The following is a 15,693-nucleotide window of genomic DNA, read 5'->3' on the forward strand; positions in this document are numbered from 1 at the left end:
TGCTTTTAGGTTCTTTAAGTTTGTGATCTCACATATTCTTTCAATAAATTCCATAAAATTCCTGCAATACAAATACTGGGACCAGGGTAGAAACTGTGTAGTTGCTGTGATGGATGACTTGTTCTTATTACAAGTCACTGTGTTCTGTGTGAACAAAAATGTTGATGCAAAACTGGGTTATCTGAGTTTCAGTTTATGATCTGTGATCATAAAGAAAAAAAGGAAAAGAAATGTCAAAAATATATTGTTCTTTGGAAAATCAGTTTTTTGGTTTCCTCCTCAGTCTTCCTTGAATGTTCATTTGAGGAGCCAGAGATCTTTTTGCTGCCCAGATTGTTTGGTGTAGTGAGGAGCTTGGAAACTTTTGTATCCTGTGGCCTCTCTCCCAGCAGGATTGGGATTTGGAGTCAGGTGAACCTTAGAATATTATATATTCTGCTTTCTGCCAGGCAGGCTGATGAGAAGTATGCAGTCAAGGAGCTTATTTTGTTCTTCTTGTTGTTTTTCTTTTTGTTTTGTTTTGTTTTTAAAAAGAGAAAATGTTTACAGCACAATCAAGATCTTGTAGGATTTTTTTTTTCCATTAAAAATCCTTTATTTAAACTATATATATATATATATATATATTTTTTTTTTAATCAAGAAATCATTCTGATAGAAGAGTCTTTAACAGTTGTGGAGCTTGGTCACCCTAGTGAAACAAATGTACTTTATAAAATCAACAGCATATTAAAATTCAAGTATGCCAAGGTAGAACTTTGATTACATACTGCAGACCCCTTTGCCTTTTAAGAGATTGCATAGCTGGCATTTTAGAACCACCATGCAACTCATTAGAGGAAAGCGGCTACACTGCTCTGACAGTGTGATGTAATGTGATCCTTTTGATCTTTCAAAAGACTGCTAATGAAAAGTAGATGATATGCAGGCTGACACTGCATGAGTTACTTTTTGAAGAAGGAGGTTAAAATATTTTCAGCTTGATTCATGCTTTGTATCCGGGTTCATATAACCTTAATTCTTCAGCTTTTACGTGTTATAGACACTTTCAAAGAGCTTCTTCTTTCCTGCTATACCATCCTATTTGTATAGCAGAAAGACACTTTTTCTGCCATTTTAGTCTAGAGTCCAGCAGTCACTTGTCTTTCCTTTTCATCTTCTTTGCTCTTATATGCCCATTTCAGTTGAACATTTCACTTCACTTTTAGTGGGAGGGTATTAAGAACCTTTGGTATTGTAGTTTATGTTGACTCCCTAGGTTCCCCTACATCTTTCATGACCATTTCTTAAACCGTTTTATCCTGCCTGCAACTGCATGCCCTCATCCAGGTCCCCATTTTGGTGGAACACAGTGCATCTCTCCCTAGAGTGACTGACTGCGCTGCACAGCCTCGTGGTGCAGTGCTGAGTTCCTGCAACTAGACTGGCTGTGGTATAACTCTAGGGCTTCCCATTAGCACCTCAGGGTAACCACAGTGTGTAACATCTGCACTGCTTCCTTCTCAGTACTTCTCCAGCTACCTCTGTGCTGAACTGCCTTTCTGGACAACCTCAGCATGTTTATTCCATTTTCTCACGGTTTTTCACCAAGGAACCAGCAACGTCCAGTGTCACCATTTCATCTCTGTTGTGGTGGCTAGAGTTTCCCTTGATTGTGAGAGAAAATATGGGTGTTTGATTTCCACGTGGAAGCCAGTGTTGAGTCCAGTTGATTTCTAAGAATTTTGGATCAGATGCATTTATACAATCTTACCTCTTTTGAACAGGATTTGCTTAACCAGAAGTATTTGCCTGCTCTTCTTCTATGTGTTAGAAAGAAGGGGAGAGCTAAGCATGTTGCCAGATGTCTCCTGGCCTGCTCCTGGCCCAGGCCCAGGGCTGTGCTGGCCCCAGCATTGCAACACTGAGCCCCAGGTCTGGGCTGTCTCTCCAGGAGCAAAGTGGTTGCCTGCAGGCTCTGCAGACAGTGTTGGTCTCCTCCATAGTTCCCGTGTCCCCTTCCTGAAAATGGGCCACAGCTGGGCTTTGCAGGCAACTGCTGTGGCTTCTCCCAGGAGTCAAAGCTGACACTGTGTCAGGGAAGAACGCTGGTAGGAGTATTACAGCAATGGAAAGGGTCTTGGGAGCAGAAAGATAAGAACCAGGGACTTTCAAAATCCCCCTTTCCAGCCCTCTGACAAGTAAAGCCTTCCTTGTCCTAAATGCTGTGAAACTAAATTTCTGCTGTCTGGACTATTAACATGCATCTGTGCTGCTTTAGTGCAGGAACATATTTATAGTACCTTTGAGTGAATCTGTAAGCATAAATAATTACAACTTTAAGCAAAATAGGTTTATTTTCCTGACTGCCAGATGTTACCCACCAACAATTATCAGATAGGATGAAGGGCAACAGGTAAATATTTGTTCATACATTTAGAATAGCTCTAAGAGAGACTGGACTTTAGATGTGTTGCAGTTCCCATTTGTAACATTGCAGCCAGAAGTTGGGAAACGGGCATCTGTGCAAAGCTTTAATTGGTCCAACACATCAAATGCTAATTGTGAAGGAAGACCCAAAGTCATTAGGAGCTTGATGCATCTAGTTTCTGAGCTGTTAAAATTCTCTTTTTCATTTATCAAATTACTTTGAAAAATAAATTTGTCCAATCACAGTGGAAATGTTGTTATACTATTTTGATACATCCATCAATGCCTTTCAGGACTGTCTGTAAAATTTGAAAACAGTCTATAGGCTGACGTTTCATGAATTTGCTAGTGGATGGAGTCCCAGGCAACAGGCATGGAAGGAAAGAGATTTTTCTAGCAAGTATTTCCAGATAGATTCTTCATATATTAATTCTTATTAAAATATATATATATATTTTAATGTGTTGTCTGTCTGTGGGCTAGCTTATCAACAACTCAGCAACTGAGTTTATCACTGAGATCAAGTAATTTGCCTCTTTGGAATAGCATTGTTTGAAGTAGGAAAGCTACCAGGCACTAGGCAGATCTTTCATCCTCTTTAGGCCCTGGTTAAGATGCATCCTATTCTCTCTGCTTTTCCAACTCATTGTCCGTGTTGATTGTACTATGTATCATTTAACCTTCTACAACATAAATGCACTAAAGTTTTATTTGACATTCCATTTTTCTCACAAACTCCTTAGTTTAGTCAATGGAGATAACCAGCTAATCTTTTCTAGATTCCTTCATTTTAAATATGTTGAAAAAAAAAAGAAGAGTGGAAGATCTTACCAAAAGATGGGCTTACCAAAGAAGATCTTACCAAAAGATGGGAAAAGATTCAAGCACAAATTTAGCAACTTCAGTAAAACATCCTATGTCACATTTGTAGCATGTCTAGTTATTAAGAAAAATAGCTGTAAATGAAATACAAAGTAATATACTAACAGCTATATAAATAAAAATATATAAATAGAAATTATTATGATATTATTACAGTTTATTACAATTCCCACAGAAGTTATAGTCATATGAAAGAGCACTTTGTCAGCACTACTGTGAAGATATATATCACAGGACTGAATGATGCATTTATATGTTAAATGATTTGTTTTTCCCTTCTTAAGACTAAAGTAGTCTCCCTTTTATTTATTCATTGAATGCACATGTGCCATTTGTGTTTGCCAGGCACAGAGGCAGTGCTGAACCCCTTACTGGGTAACAAATTGGTAAAGTAACAATAATCATGCAACACATTCAAGTGTCACTTTGACCCTTGGTTTGTCACTTTGCCCTAATCCTCTTCAGAACAGCCATGCCTGTATGGGAAGACTTTTTTCCTTTAAGGGCTTCTTCTATCTTCTCTACACTGCGTCTGTCCAATTCAGTGGGCCAGCAGAAATTGCTTAATGCTTTTCTGGTAGAATCAGTACCACCAGGTTTTTCATATAAGTGCTGCCAGTCTACAAAGTTGGGACTAAATTATTATGGTTCCTGCTACTACTCAGAAGAGTTACTAGAAGATGCAGAACTGTAAGAGACGAGCACTATGTGACTGTCAGAGCTTCTGCTTACTCATTTTCCTATCACTCCTTAAGAATGTAAGGAATTTGATTTTGTGATTGCACCTGAGTATGACCTTAGGCTGTGTGGATCCCAAAGGATGCACCTGTTTACTGTATCTGAAATTACTTGGCAGGAGGCCTTACCTTAGCTATACCTTTTACACATCCCCTATGCAAAAGACTAAGAGAATAAAGGCATCAATTTGCTGTTTAGCAATGACATATTGCTGGGTGTTACAAGGAACATATAGCTTCTTAGCCCTGTAGCACAGCATATTTTATGTTGCAGAAATACTACTTGGATGTCTTAAGGGACTAAGGTGCATTTTCCTATGAAACTTCACAATGAATCTAAGCACGTGTGATGGCTTCCCTAATGGAGCCTTTGATTGATTGCGTGGGTAATGCATCACTTACGTATGTGAACTATGGGGCCATACCAGTAATGAAAACTATGATGGGATTCTCCTTCTACATAGCTCTACTGTCAGACAGGTCATCTTTCTTTAGTACGGATTCTTCTGAGTCCATGCTGGCTCTGGAACAGCAAACCTCTTCCTACCTACCAGATTGTGAACCCATTCAATTTGCTGTAGGTGCTTTTAGCTGTATATACATACATGTTTCGTACTTTTCATGGGTGCAAAAACACCAGCACAAAGTTTTAAGGTGCACTAACAGAGCTAGAATTCAGTCACTGTGCCTGAATTGTTTATTCCTAAAATAATTTCTAGCAGATGACAAAATGTATAACAATATACATTATTTCATAATCTGTGCATTGCATCTCTCATAAAAATCTGCATGTTACATTACTTCATATTTTTTGCCAGTTAATTTGTGTTTTCTCTCCATGTTCAATTTGCATTCATTAACTCATAAGTGTGGTAAGTGTGTTCTTTCTATACATGTTCAAAGAAATCCTTTAATTCAATTTCTCTGTTTCTTCTCATACAGTCTCACAGCCAGATATGCAACTCAGTCTAATCACAGTGGAATTGCAACCAGTCAAAAAAAGACTTCTAGGTCAGTTAAATATCTCTAATTTATTGCTTATTAGCGATACTCAAGCAAGTCAATGTCCATTGGAAGTTTATCCTTTGGACAAAAGTGGACATTAAAAAATGTGTATTTATGTTATGCGTGCAAGCTTTGCAACAATGAGCTTTGCCATGGGAAAGCCTCATATGGACTGGAGGGAGCTGATTTTACTGTATATTAGCAATATTTCTGGTTGTTATGTATTTTGCATCTTGGTATTCTGCATGTAAAATATTAGGTGGGGAGGATTCGTTGGTGATTTTAGTGCTCTCTATTTTCTGGCTCAAATTCTTTCTTTAGTCACAAGCAAAAAAATGTCTGGGTCCCAATTCCCAGTAGGTGTTCTTCTGCATGTATTGCAAACCCACCTGAGAGGTTGAGTTCACAGAGCCAAGATCACACAGAAGCAAAACAGGAGTGGAAAAAAGAAGCACGTTCAAGAGTTCTGCTCCTTCAAGAGTAGCCCACACACAGTCGCTGCTAGAGAGATGCTTTGTTTTGGCTGTGATTTGACAGAACTGTGTGTAGGAGCTGCCCTGTTTGAGATTTCATCGATACTTTTAGCACTATGAGCACTAAAATCTACAAGCCAGGTTGCAAAAGAAAGAAGCTGAGATGTAAAGCTTACTCTTGTTTCTAACATTTTTTTTGTGTGTGTGGTGGGTAATTAATGTGTTCATTAATTATTTTTTGTTGCTGTACAGTTCATTGGTGAGAACAATGAACTATAAATTGTGTAATCTACAGTAAAGATTGCATTTTTCAATGTAGTGCACTAACATGATTTGAGTTGCTGGTGATAGCTTGGAATGAGCTATACCACGGTCCAGTTGCTTTGCACCTGCATTTGTAGGTCTTCAGTTTTTCTTATTGCTGATGCTCCTGTCTTGTCTGCATTCAGTATGTCGGGGTTTACAGTCTTAATGTCTAATACTTTAAATCTGTGGCAGTGTTTCCGAAGCCTGTTCAGAGGTATGTGACTTGTCCCTTACTTGTTATTCTCCTCTTTGCATTTCCTTAGCTGCTTAACATGATTCTGCAAGAGAAATTTAAAACCTGAATTCAATTAAAAAAGACAGCAAATGAGGTAAACTGGAAAGTGTGCAGAGCAAACAGCCTCATGTATAATGTGCGTACTGTGGCAAGTTCTCAAATTCTGGCATGCAGAATATATGCATAACTATTTTATATTTTAACAGAACAGATGAGTTTCCAGCGTTGCACATGCCTTCTCATTGCTTTTTTCATTACCTTTGACAAACAATCTCAGGGCTCTCACTGCCTGTCAAATTAGGGTAATGAGAAGGAGCAAATGGATTTTTAAGTTTGTTTTAGTGCATTCTTCAGGGAACAGAAGATCACTAGAATTCACGGGTCACAGTAAAGGTTAGCACGCGTGCAGCTGCAGAGCAGAGACAGTCTGCTGTGGGCTCGGCACAGAGACTAGCAGGGCAGGCTTGCGGCCAGAAAGAGCCATGAAAATAACAAATGGATTAGCTCTCTGAGGCTTAAATTGGTGAAGGAAGAGAACGTGGAGCTGTTTACATGTGTTTGCTAATGAAATAAAATTTGAACATTTTTGTTATACCCATGTATTCAACAGAAAAAGTTCAGAAGAAATCTAGAATTTTGTAATTCTTTGTAACCTGATTTTTTTTTTCTCCTTTCTCATGCTGTTCTTTCATCATATAGTGAAACTAACAGAATTCAATAGCTCTGATACGACTTGCATTGACACCATTAAAACCATTATATCATCCCCATAAGTGAGAAACAGAAGATAGATATTCTTCTCCTATGGCAAAAGTATCTTGCTGAGTTAAGCATTTCATTTTGTCTGTCAGAGAACAAAAGCGGAAAATGAAGTGGCCCACAAAGATGCTGAAGAAGGTTTGAAGCAAGCGTGTATTAAAGAATCTTTCATAAGAGAACAGATTCAGGCAGAAAAAAAGATGCAGGCTTATACATGCCAGGGACAACAGGGTCCACATCTTTTTCATAGCTTAGCCACACAGTAAGGTACAGATGGTGGCAGCAAATACTAACAAATGAACTGTATCGCCTACATTGTATCGTTGTATCGAAAAGGTGTACATTCATCTGTAGCATCTATCTAAAACATATATTTGCAATATTTTTATTTAAAATAATAAGCTCACAAGCCTAAAGAAGTAGAATTGCTTCAACCAATAGCATTCTGAAAATAACCAAAGAACAAAATTATAAAGACAGCTTTTGTGCTGACCACAGCTCTGGAACAGTTAGTAGAGAGTAGAGTAAGAAATATGAAATATTTCTCAGCTATGTATTTTTGTGCTTCTAATCAATTTCTGTAAAATTTTCTTCTCAAAAGTGACTTATTTAAATAAAAGTTGATACTGCACATTAATGGTCTGTTAGGGTGAATCTGTTTTAGCAACATTAATGGCAAATGCAAAGCATCTTCTTACATGTCTTGTGAACCCAGAAAGCAGCTTTTTCCCCCTTGTGTGAATAAAGATAAGCTTTTATTTTAATTTGTTGAGTCTATCTAACTTGAATCCTCGTGTTCATTGTTGCTTACATGAAATCATTGGTTTTGGTCATTGGTTTTAAATTCCAATCTGACATTTGCATACTGCCTCTTCTATGTGTTGCATTGCATACAACGAACCAGTTTCTGATTATACCATTCTAGGCTTCCAGGACCCTCAAGGGTGCCAGCTGCAGGCAGCAGTACCAAAGTCCAGGGAGCTTCTAATTTAAATCGGAGGAGCCAGAGCTTTAACAGCATTGACAAAAACAAGCCTCCACAATATGCAAACGGAAATGAAAAAGGTAAGTGATTAAAAGTTAGTGAGATTACTCTACAGAAGTAATAACGGGGAAAAAAAAAAAGGCACCTATCCGCAAGAGACAAAGTGAACGTAATACTTGGTGAGGAAGCACTATGGAGACAGCCCTGTGAATTAGGATTTGTAATTGAGTTGAGGTAAAATTTCAGAACTGAAATCTTTCAAGATGTTACAGCGAGTGGTATTTTATCCCTCTTTGATGGAAATGTCATTGGCTGATACTTCTGAAGTAAAAATGAATCCATATTGCATGCCTACAGTCTTGGTCTATGTTCAAGTCCACTCATACCCACAGGAAGACTGCCATATTAAAGGAGATGGATATTACATTTGCATGAGAATATTACATATGTCTATTCTTTCAGGACCTTACCCAGTATATGCATCAATCTGAATAAGGGATTGGAAATTAAGTCAAACGTAATGAAATTTTGCAGGGATTTGAATTCAATGTTCATGTTTTATTGCCTCCTTTAACTATGATCTTCAGTTTCACAAAAAGGGTTCCTGGGTCCTTCTATTTCTCCAACCCTCTGATGATGTTTTCCCAGAAAAAGTGCCTCTTCAGGCTGTATCTCAGAAATAATAATATAAAAAATCAGCCTTCTGAGTTGTGTAACTAATCCAGTCCTCCCCTCCCCTTCTTTCTCCCTTTGTGTAATGAACAGCATTTTATTCATATCTCTGGGTTAGAATACAGTTGAAAATGATACAATAAACATAGTACCCATTCGCATCTTTGGGGTCTGTGGGAGGAACAAGTATGCAGTGAATGTTCTTCATCCAAGCAACAGGCAGCTATCCAGATTTTTTTTTTTTTTTTACAAAATTCTGATGAACACACTTTGCCCCTAGCTGTATCTGAAGATATAAAACCATCCTTTCAATAGTTATTTCTGTATTTGTACTATCAGAGTTGAATGTTTTAGATAGTTCTGTACTGCTTTTTATTTTATCAAGGACTTGTTTATGGCAAGACATGCAGACTAAAAAGAGATCAGAATATAAACTGAGCAGACACTGTATAGTTCACAAAGATGATAGTGAAGTTATGAAGTAGGAGATGGGACTGCTTGAGTGAAGGTACGTACAGCAGTTCAGGCTTTAGAATTACTTCATAATGTTGACATAAGTTTTCTATTGAAATATGTGAAAGAGCAAAATGATTTAAGGTGGGACATGCTTGTAGATACTAATATTCTTAGCTCATTACTTGAAAACTGTCTTTGGACTGCTAAGGTTTACATTGCATTGCGCATTTACATGGCTTTTTGCATGATGGATTTCTTTACTCACCCGTTCCTTCACGGCAGAGAATGAGAAACTTGATGAGATTTTTAGTGGAGTCCTCACTTACAAGAGTATAAGGGGTGGCTTTGTTTGTATACTGTCATTCAATTCATTTTACAGGATATAGAAAATGTAATGTTGCATAACTACATTGAGTATTGTATTTTAAGTTATTCTATATGATTTTTTTTCCTTTCCAAACAGCAAAATGGATTTAAGAACATTGATTTTACATATGAATATAAGCTAAATAAAAGTTTATTTTAAAAGACATATATAAAGCAGAAGTTAGAGAATATGAATACTGCACATGCAAGAATAGCAGTGTGTTAGGTTTTTTTTTGTTGTTTTGTTTTGTTTTTTAATATTACAATGAAATTTCCAAGTGGTCTTTTAATTTTTTTAAGTACCTGTGGATGTTCTATGACCTGAGGGTTTTTTAAAAAATTTGTTCTGAAACAAACTTCAACCCTTACATTAGCAGTAGTAATAATAACACCTCTTTAAAATAAAATAAAATAAAATAAAATAAAATAAAATGTGTCACTATACCTTGAAAAACGGATTTTTCTTTACATTGCAGCACATCCAATAAATGCATTTTAAATTTTGCTTTTAATGTAGATACTTGCAGCAAGACAACTTTAACAGCTTGAGTTGAATGGATATACAGTCCATATACACTAATTTCTGAGTCTTGGATAGTATAGTAAATAGCTAGTAATTCTGCATTAGTGCTGCATAAACTGAATCAGAAAAGAGGATGACTTGTACTATGTCAACAGGCACGAGAACTGGGGATCTCCAAATCTCTTCAAGGACAGACCACTTTTGGTACCTTTTTTTTTTTTTTTTTTTTTGCTGCTGTACAACTTCCTTTATTTGCTAAAAAGAGACCTCAAAAAAGATATACAGCATAAAGTGGTTTTTTTTGTTTGTTTTGTTTAGTTTTAAATCCAGTTATATGTAATACTTGAAATCTGCTCTTGTATAGCATATTTTTCAACTCAGTCACAATACAGGCACAGATTTAAATAATTTTTTTATCTGTGCCTGGATATACAGGCACAGATTTAAAGGAGACCTGAAAGTTGTCCAAAATAAGATGTGATAGATGTATTTTATGTAGTGTTTTATTATTTAGAATGCTATTTAATACTATCTATTTTGAAAGTTGCTTAATGAATAGTTTACACTTCAAGAAAGCCAAGGTCCCCTATGTGAAAACAGTTTTCCTGCTCATTCTGTACAGGACAGTTTTCACCTACAGACCCACTCCATTGCCTTGACACAGGTAAATTTATGTGCCAGTGATTAAGTTGGGAAAACAGAATGTACCAAAACAGTTACAATACAGTTAAGAGCTGAAACTCATCTGTGGAATCTGTGGAGCTTTAGTGATATATATATATATATATATATATATATATATATACACACTTTTAATATATGTTTGGACTTTGCTTATGGTTGGGTTCCAAAGAATATGTCAGTTTTCCAGGTCATATCACATCCATCTCTTTCACACCTAATAAAATACAGAGGAAAATAAAACAATGAAAATGAAAGTATTTGAATAAAGTTAATTGTCCGTGTTGCTAATAAGGCAGATACCCAGGGCATTTTGAGACTAGCAAAGAAATAATGTTCTAATTCCAGCCAAATTAAAAACAAACAAACAAATATTTACACTTCAAAGCTTAGAAACACTCTTTCTGAACACTGATAAGGACCTTTATGTCACAGAGTTTAATTGCATGCCTTTCAATGTCATTTTATAATATAAAATGTTGTTTGTATATTGTCCAGAGTTTGCTTCAATTCTCTTTGGTATTTTGCCTGTAAAGACTTTGAGAAACTCTGTTCTGGATCGCGATTGTCTAATGGTTGCAGATCATTATTCTTCAGGCAGTATGTGTGCCCACTGCTAGTTTGTTTGCGTTTGCTCTAGTGCCAGTGTGCTGCCAGTTCTTCCTCATGGTGTTCTCCTGTGCTGATAAGGGGTAGATAAATTCTAATACTGGAACAGGACATTTGAACAGGCTGAGCTCTATTCATCTCACCAGACAGACGTCCAGTTCCTCCAAGCATCCTTACAGCTATCCCTTACAACTCTTCCTTTTTCCGTTAACCCTTTTAGTATGGGTGACTAAAATTGGATATTGTAATCTGGGCACCTGGTATGGCAGTATTAATATGCCTTATGGAAACACTTTGTCTGCTCCAGAATACTGAGAAAATCACTACTTGACTATGCTGCAACTGGGGAGCTGTCACCACAGAGCTGCTGTCCTCTCCAACAGCACCAACTACAGAAAAGGTCATGGACAAGAAGATTGAAGAGGATTGTTGTAAATTGGGTTCTGATACCAATTTTTCTTTCTGCGGTGCACACCCAGGGATGTTGTTCTGCTTTCCCAAAGCAGATTGGGCTGAGCCCTGAAGCACAGTACTCTCAAGGAGAATGCAGCATTGTTCTCACCAGAAGTTGATTATGCCTTTCAACTGTAAAGGGATTGGGCCCTACAAAGAAGCCTGTCTCCTTGTAAAATTCAGTTTATAGAGATATGACATCCTTGTCATATCCTGATCCATAGCTTGGATTCAGTCTGTATCAGAAGCACCACAAGGTGGGGACAGATTTCATATAATGAACAGCAAAACTAAATCCAATTGAATGAGAAAAAAGCAATGAAAGATGTGCAGCTTCAAGTAATACATTTGGGCTAGGAGGGGAATAAATCTTTTTATTCCACATCTTTAAGCATACATGCAGACTCTCACAATTTCTTGAGAGTGTGCAATCCACATTCCTTGTGGGAACTTTAAGGATACACTTTAAATTGAAGATTAAAGGCAAGTTTTGTGTTTGTACCTTTTGCTGATGTTTATGGTTTGTGACATAGGGATCAAATAAGCATCAGTGGTTCCAGGAACCTGTGTATTTTGCTATATATGTGGCAGAACAAAATGTTGTTGAAATAGTGAATATGTTCCTTTTTATAATTTTTTCCAGTGAGTTTATATTATATAGCAGGAAATATGGCAAACCTTGCATTCTTCTTTTCAATCAGAAAGTTTTTTTTTTTTCCCCTTTCTTTCAGTAAAATGAATAGCCTGAAGCCATACAAACATAACAGAATTAATACAAGAGAGTGCAGTGGCATCCTGCTGTGCACAGGTTGTTACATGTATTCTGCATTAACTTTGCATATTCTTAAGGTGAATTTTCAACTGCAAGACTACTGGGATAGCTAAAGACCCCAATCCTCCTGTGTAATTAAGGCGTGCTTAGTGCAAAGCAAGACATGTGCAAGAAGGTCCTTGTGCACACCCAGTCCTGGGCTATCAGCCACGGGCCTGATCCCTGGTATAAATTAAGGAAGCCTGTGGGCTGCATTAATATACAACAGCTGTTGTTGGCCCTAGGCTCTGTTCCAGCATCCAGGGCTCACCAGAAAATAGCAGGGTCCCAGCCACAAATCCTGCCTCATTCACAGACGAGGGAACAGCTCTGCAGCTGCCAACTGAAGCAGCTCCACGTTCATGATGCTATCTGGAGCAAGGGGAATAAGCTATCACCTAGCCTTTCCCCAAAAATACTCTGAGGCCACCCATATCAGTTAACATTTTCTTGACTCAGTAGAGGTGCTCAAAAACTTCTGTGAAGATCATTTAGATCTATGGGGTTTGCACGCTGGGCTGAGAGCACACACACAAAAAAATGCAGGGCAGATGGAGTTTACAGCATCTGCTGAAGATGGAAGTGATTGGGCTTCTGGAGTGCAGTTGGTAATAGTGTTAAGCAAGTTAAGGCTGTTTGCGTAACACATTTCTATTGTAATACTTTTGTTTGTATTATTTTTTTTTTTAATTTATTTTTAAACCAAAAATTCTTACAATCTATTTAGAGAAGTAGATTTTGCTTGTAAAAAGCAGATTTTTGTTTGTTAAAGAAAAAACACCTCTCCCTCCAGGATGCTTAAAATCTCCCCTTTCTTATTTGTATTAGTGGCCTTCAGACTTCCAGGTGAATAGTCTAGTTCATACTAGGGCCTTAGGGCTGAGACTACAAAAATGGAAATTGTGCACAACTTCAAATTCTGTGCTAAAGGCAGAAATGTCCTCAGCTACTATATTATTTAGACATGGGAGCAACAGGGTATGACATTGGTCTTGTGTATATGTAACACATCAAGTGCTCTTTTTTCCATTATGTGAACTGTATTTCCATTGCATGTTTCTAGTAGCACAGATTTTGTAGCATAGACAGGCTTATGCCTAATCAGTGGGAGCCCCAGAACTCTGAGTATCAAGACAAGCCAGATAAACTGAGAGAAAATATGTCACCTGCTGAAATAGCTTTGTACCACATATGATTACCATTAGCACTTCATTTCTCAGATGCTCCAGAGTAATAGTGTTTAGATACTCAGATAAGTCTTGGAAACAGGAGCTTCATATAGAAGAGCTCAGCCCTTTCATGCCTCAGTCTGTTTTGCTTAATAAGGCAAAATGAATGTTTTGAAAATCATGGTTGTCAATTAAGATAATTTGATTATTGCAGAATGTCTTATTTTCTTTCATTCTGAAGCTTTGCTGAAGTTTCTGGATAATATAAATGTAGTGGAGATACCTGAGAGACGTAAATGAGACTTCTGTACCTTTTGCTAAACAGCAAAAAACATAATCTTTTTCTGTTTTGTTGTTTTGTTTTGTTTTTGTTTGTTTTGTTGTTTTGTTTTTCTTCCAATATTGTAGCTTTCTTTCTTTTCTTTTTTTTTTCTTTTCTTTAGTCTATCAGTGTTTTGTTATTAGCAACTGATTGGAAGAATTTCTTTATGAGTTATTAATGATAAAATCTTTACGTTGGAAGGTTTAATTTGCATAATGAAATGGTTATGATGAAGGTGTTTCCACATGCTCTTGAGCTCGTAGAAAGAAGTATTGCACAACGCCATGATGGAAGGGAAAAAAAGGCATTTTTGATTAGCATTCTGCATATTCCGCACACATGTAAATTAAGTTTATTATAAATCACATTTACACTGATTTTTGAAGTTTATATGTAACTGTATTTCTCATGCCAGGCAGGTATGCTGTAAATCTTCAAGTAGAAGATGTGAAAATAACTGTACCATTGTGATTCTTTCTATTTTTAAGCAGATTCACCAAAAGGCCCTCACCCATCTGCAGGCATGAATGGAAACGTGCAGCATCCCACCAGCACCGGGCAGCAGCAGGTCTCTGCCATACCCTCTCCAAGTGCCAGCAAGCCTTGGCGCAGCAAATCCATGAATGTCAAACACAGCGCGACCTCGACCATGCTGTCCGTGAAGCAGCCTAGTCCCGCAACCTCCCCTACTCCATCTTCAGACAGGCTCAAGCCACCCCCATCTGAAGGCATGAAGCCACCTTCATCTGGACAAAAATCTATGCTGGAAAAATTCAAGCTAGTTAATGCTAGGACTGCTCTGAGACCTCCTTTGTCATTGAGCTCAGGACCCAGTGATAGTGGGAGAGAAGACGATACCTTTTCAGAGTGTGGTGAGACAGATGTGTTAAGCGGTGGGGTGAACAGCGGCGGCTCCACAAGTAGCAGTCCTAAAGTATCACCGAAGTTAACTCCTCCAAAAGCTGGAAGCAAAAATCTCAGCAATAAAAAGTCTTTGCTACAGCCAAAGGACAAAGAGGAAAAGAACAGGGACAAAAATAAAGTATGCACTGAGAAAACAGTCAAGGAGGAGAAGGACCAAGTCACTGAAACATCTACAAAGAAGAGCTCAAAAATTGCAAGCTTAATCCCAAAGGGAAGCAAGACAGCAACAGCCAAGAAGGAAAGTTTAATACCGTCTTCTAGTGGGATCCCAAAACCTGGATCGAAGGTGCCAACAGCAAAGCAGAGTGCTTCATCTGTGTGCACAGGAAGTAAGGAGGTTGAGAAACTGAGGACTACAAAAGGAAACCAATCCCAAACAACACCAAAATCTCAACTCAATGAGAAGGCTTCTCCTTCCTGTGGGCTTGCTTCTTCTGAAGGGAGAGAACCAAGCACAGCTCTCGCCCCAGGCTCCTCTGCAGCTCTCTCGGGCTCAGTGGCAGCAAGCAGCAGCCAAGGCACGGGGAACGGCATCGTCCAACTTCCTCAGCAACAGCAATACAGCCACCCCAACACTGCCACAGTAGCTCCTTTCATTTATAGGTAAGGTCACCAAGGGAAATTGGGTTTGTGTTAACATTTAGAAAAGAGAAAGCTGAAACAGCCAGAGCAATGGTGGTCACACTGTGTCTCATATCTCCCAGTTTCCACGTTCTGTCATGGCATCACACATATTTTCCAGATAATATGTTTTAATTAATATTCATGAATAATTTCATCCAGGAACACTGACTCTCTACCTTATATAAATGCAATCCATTGCAAATATTTGCCATTTAACATTCAGGATTGGACTTATTTGGTTGGATTGGATTGGTTTTGATTGGAAATACAAATCACGTGTTATGTTCCCTGT

The 15,693-nt window shown here is 37.9% G+C and overlaps 1 protein-coding gene across 38 annotated transcripts in view; it reads left to right on the plus strand.

The window, feature by feature from the left end:
- The window catches only part of NAV3 (neuron navigator 3), a 494,795-nt gene that overhangs the window by 345,008 nt on the left and 134,094 nt on the right, over positions 1-15,693 (plus strand). For 17 of the 38 annotated variants that reach the window (XM_050715385.1, XM_035544019.2, XM_035544024.2 and 14 more), the window contains 3 exons: positions 4,971-5,039; positions 7,732-7,871; positions 14,342-15,380. In XM_050715385.1, the coding sequence (XP_050571342.1) occupies positions 4,971-5,039; positions 7,732-7,871; positions 14,342-15,380 (1,248 nt within the window). Of the gene's footprint in view, positions 1-4,970; positions 5,040-7,731; positions 7,872-8,865; positions 8,972-14,341; positions 15,381-15,693 lie in introns of those variants that run through there. The other 21 variants (XM_035544015.2, XM_035544020.2, XM_035544031.2 and 18 more) reach the window with 4 other exon arrangements.

Source organism: Cygnus atratus, chromosome 1 (genome assembly GCF_013377495.2).
Source record: "Cygnus atratus isolate AKBS03 ecotype Queensland, Australia chromosome 1, CAtr_DNAZoo_HiC_assembly, whole genome shotgun sequence".
NCBI classification, from domain to species: domain Eukaryota; kingdom Metazoa; phylum Chordata; class Aves; order Anseriformes; family Anatidae; genus Cygnus; species Cygnus atratus.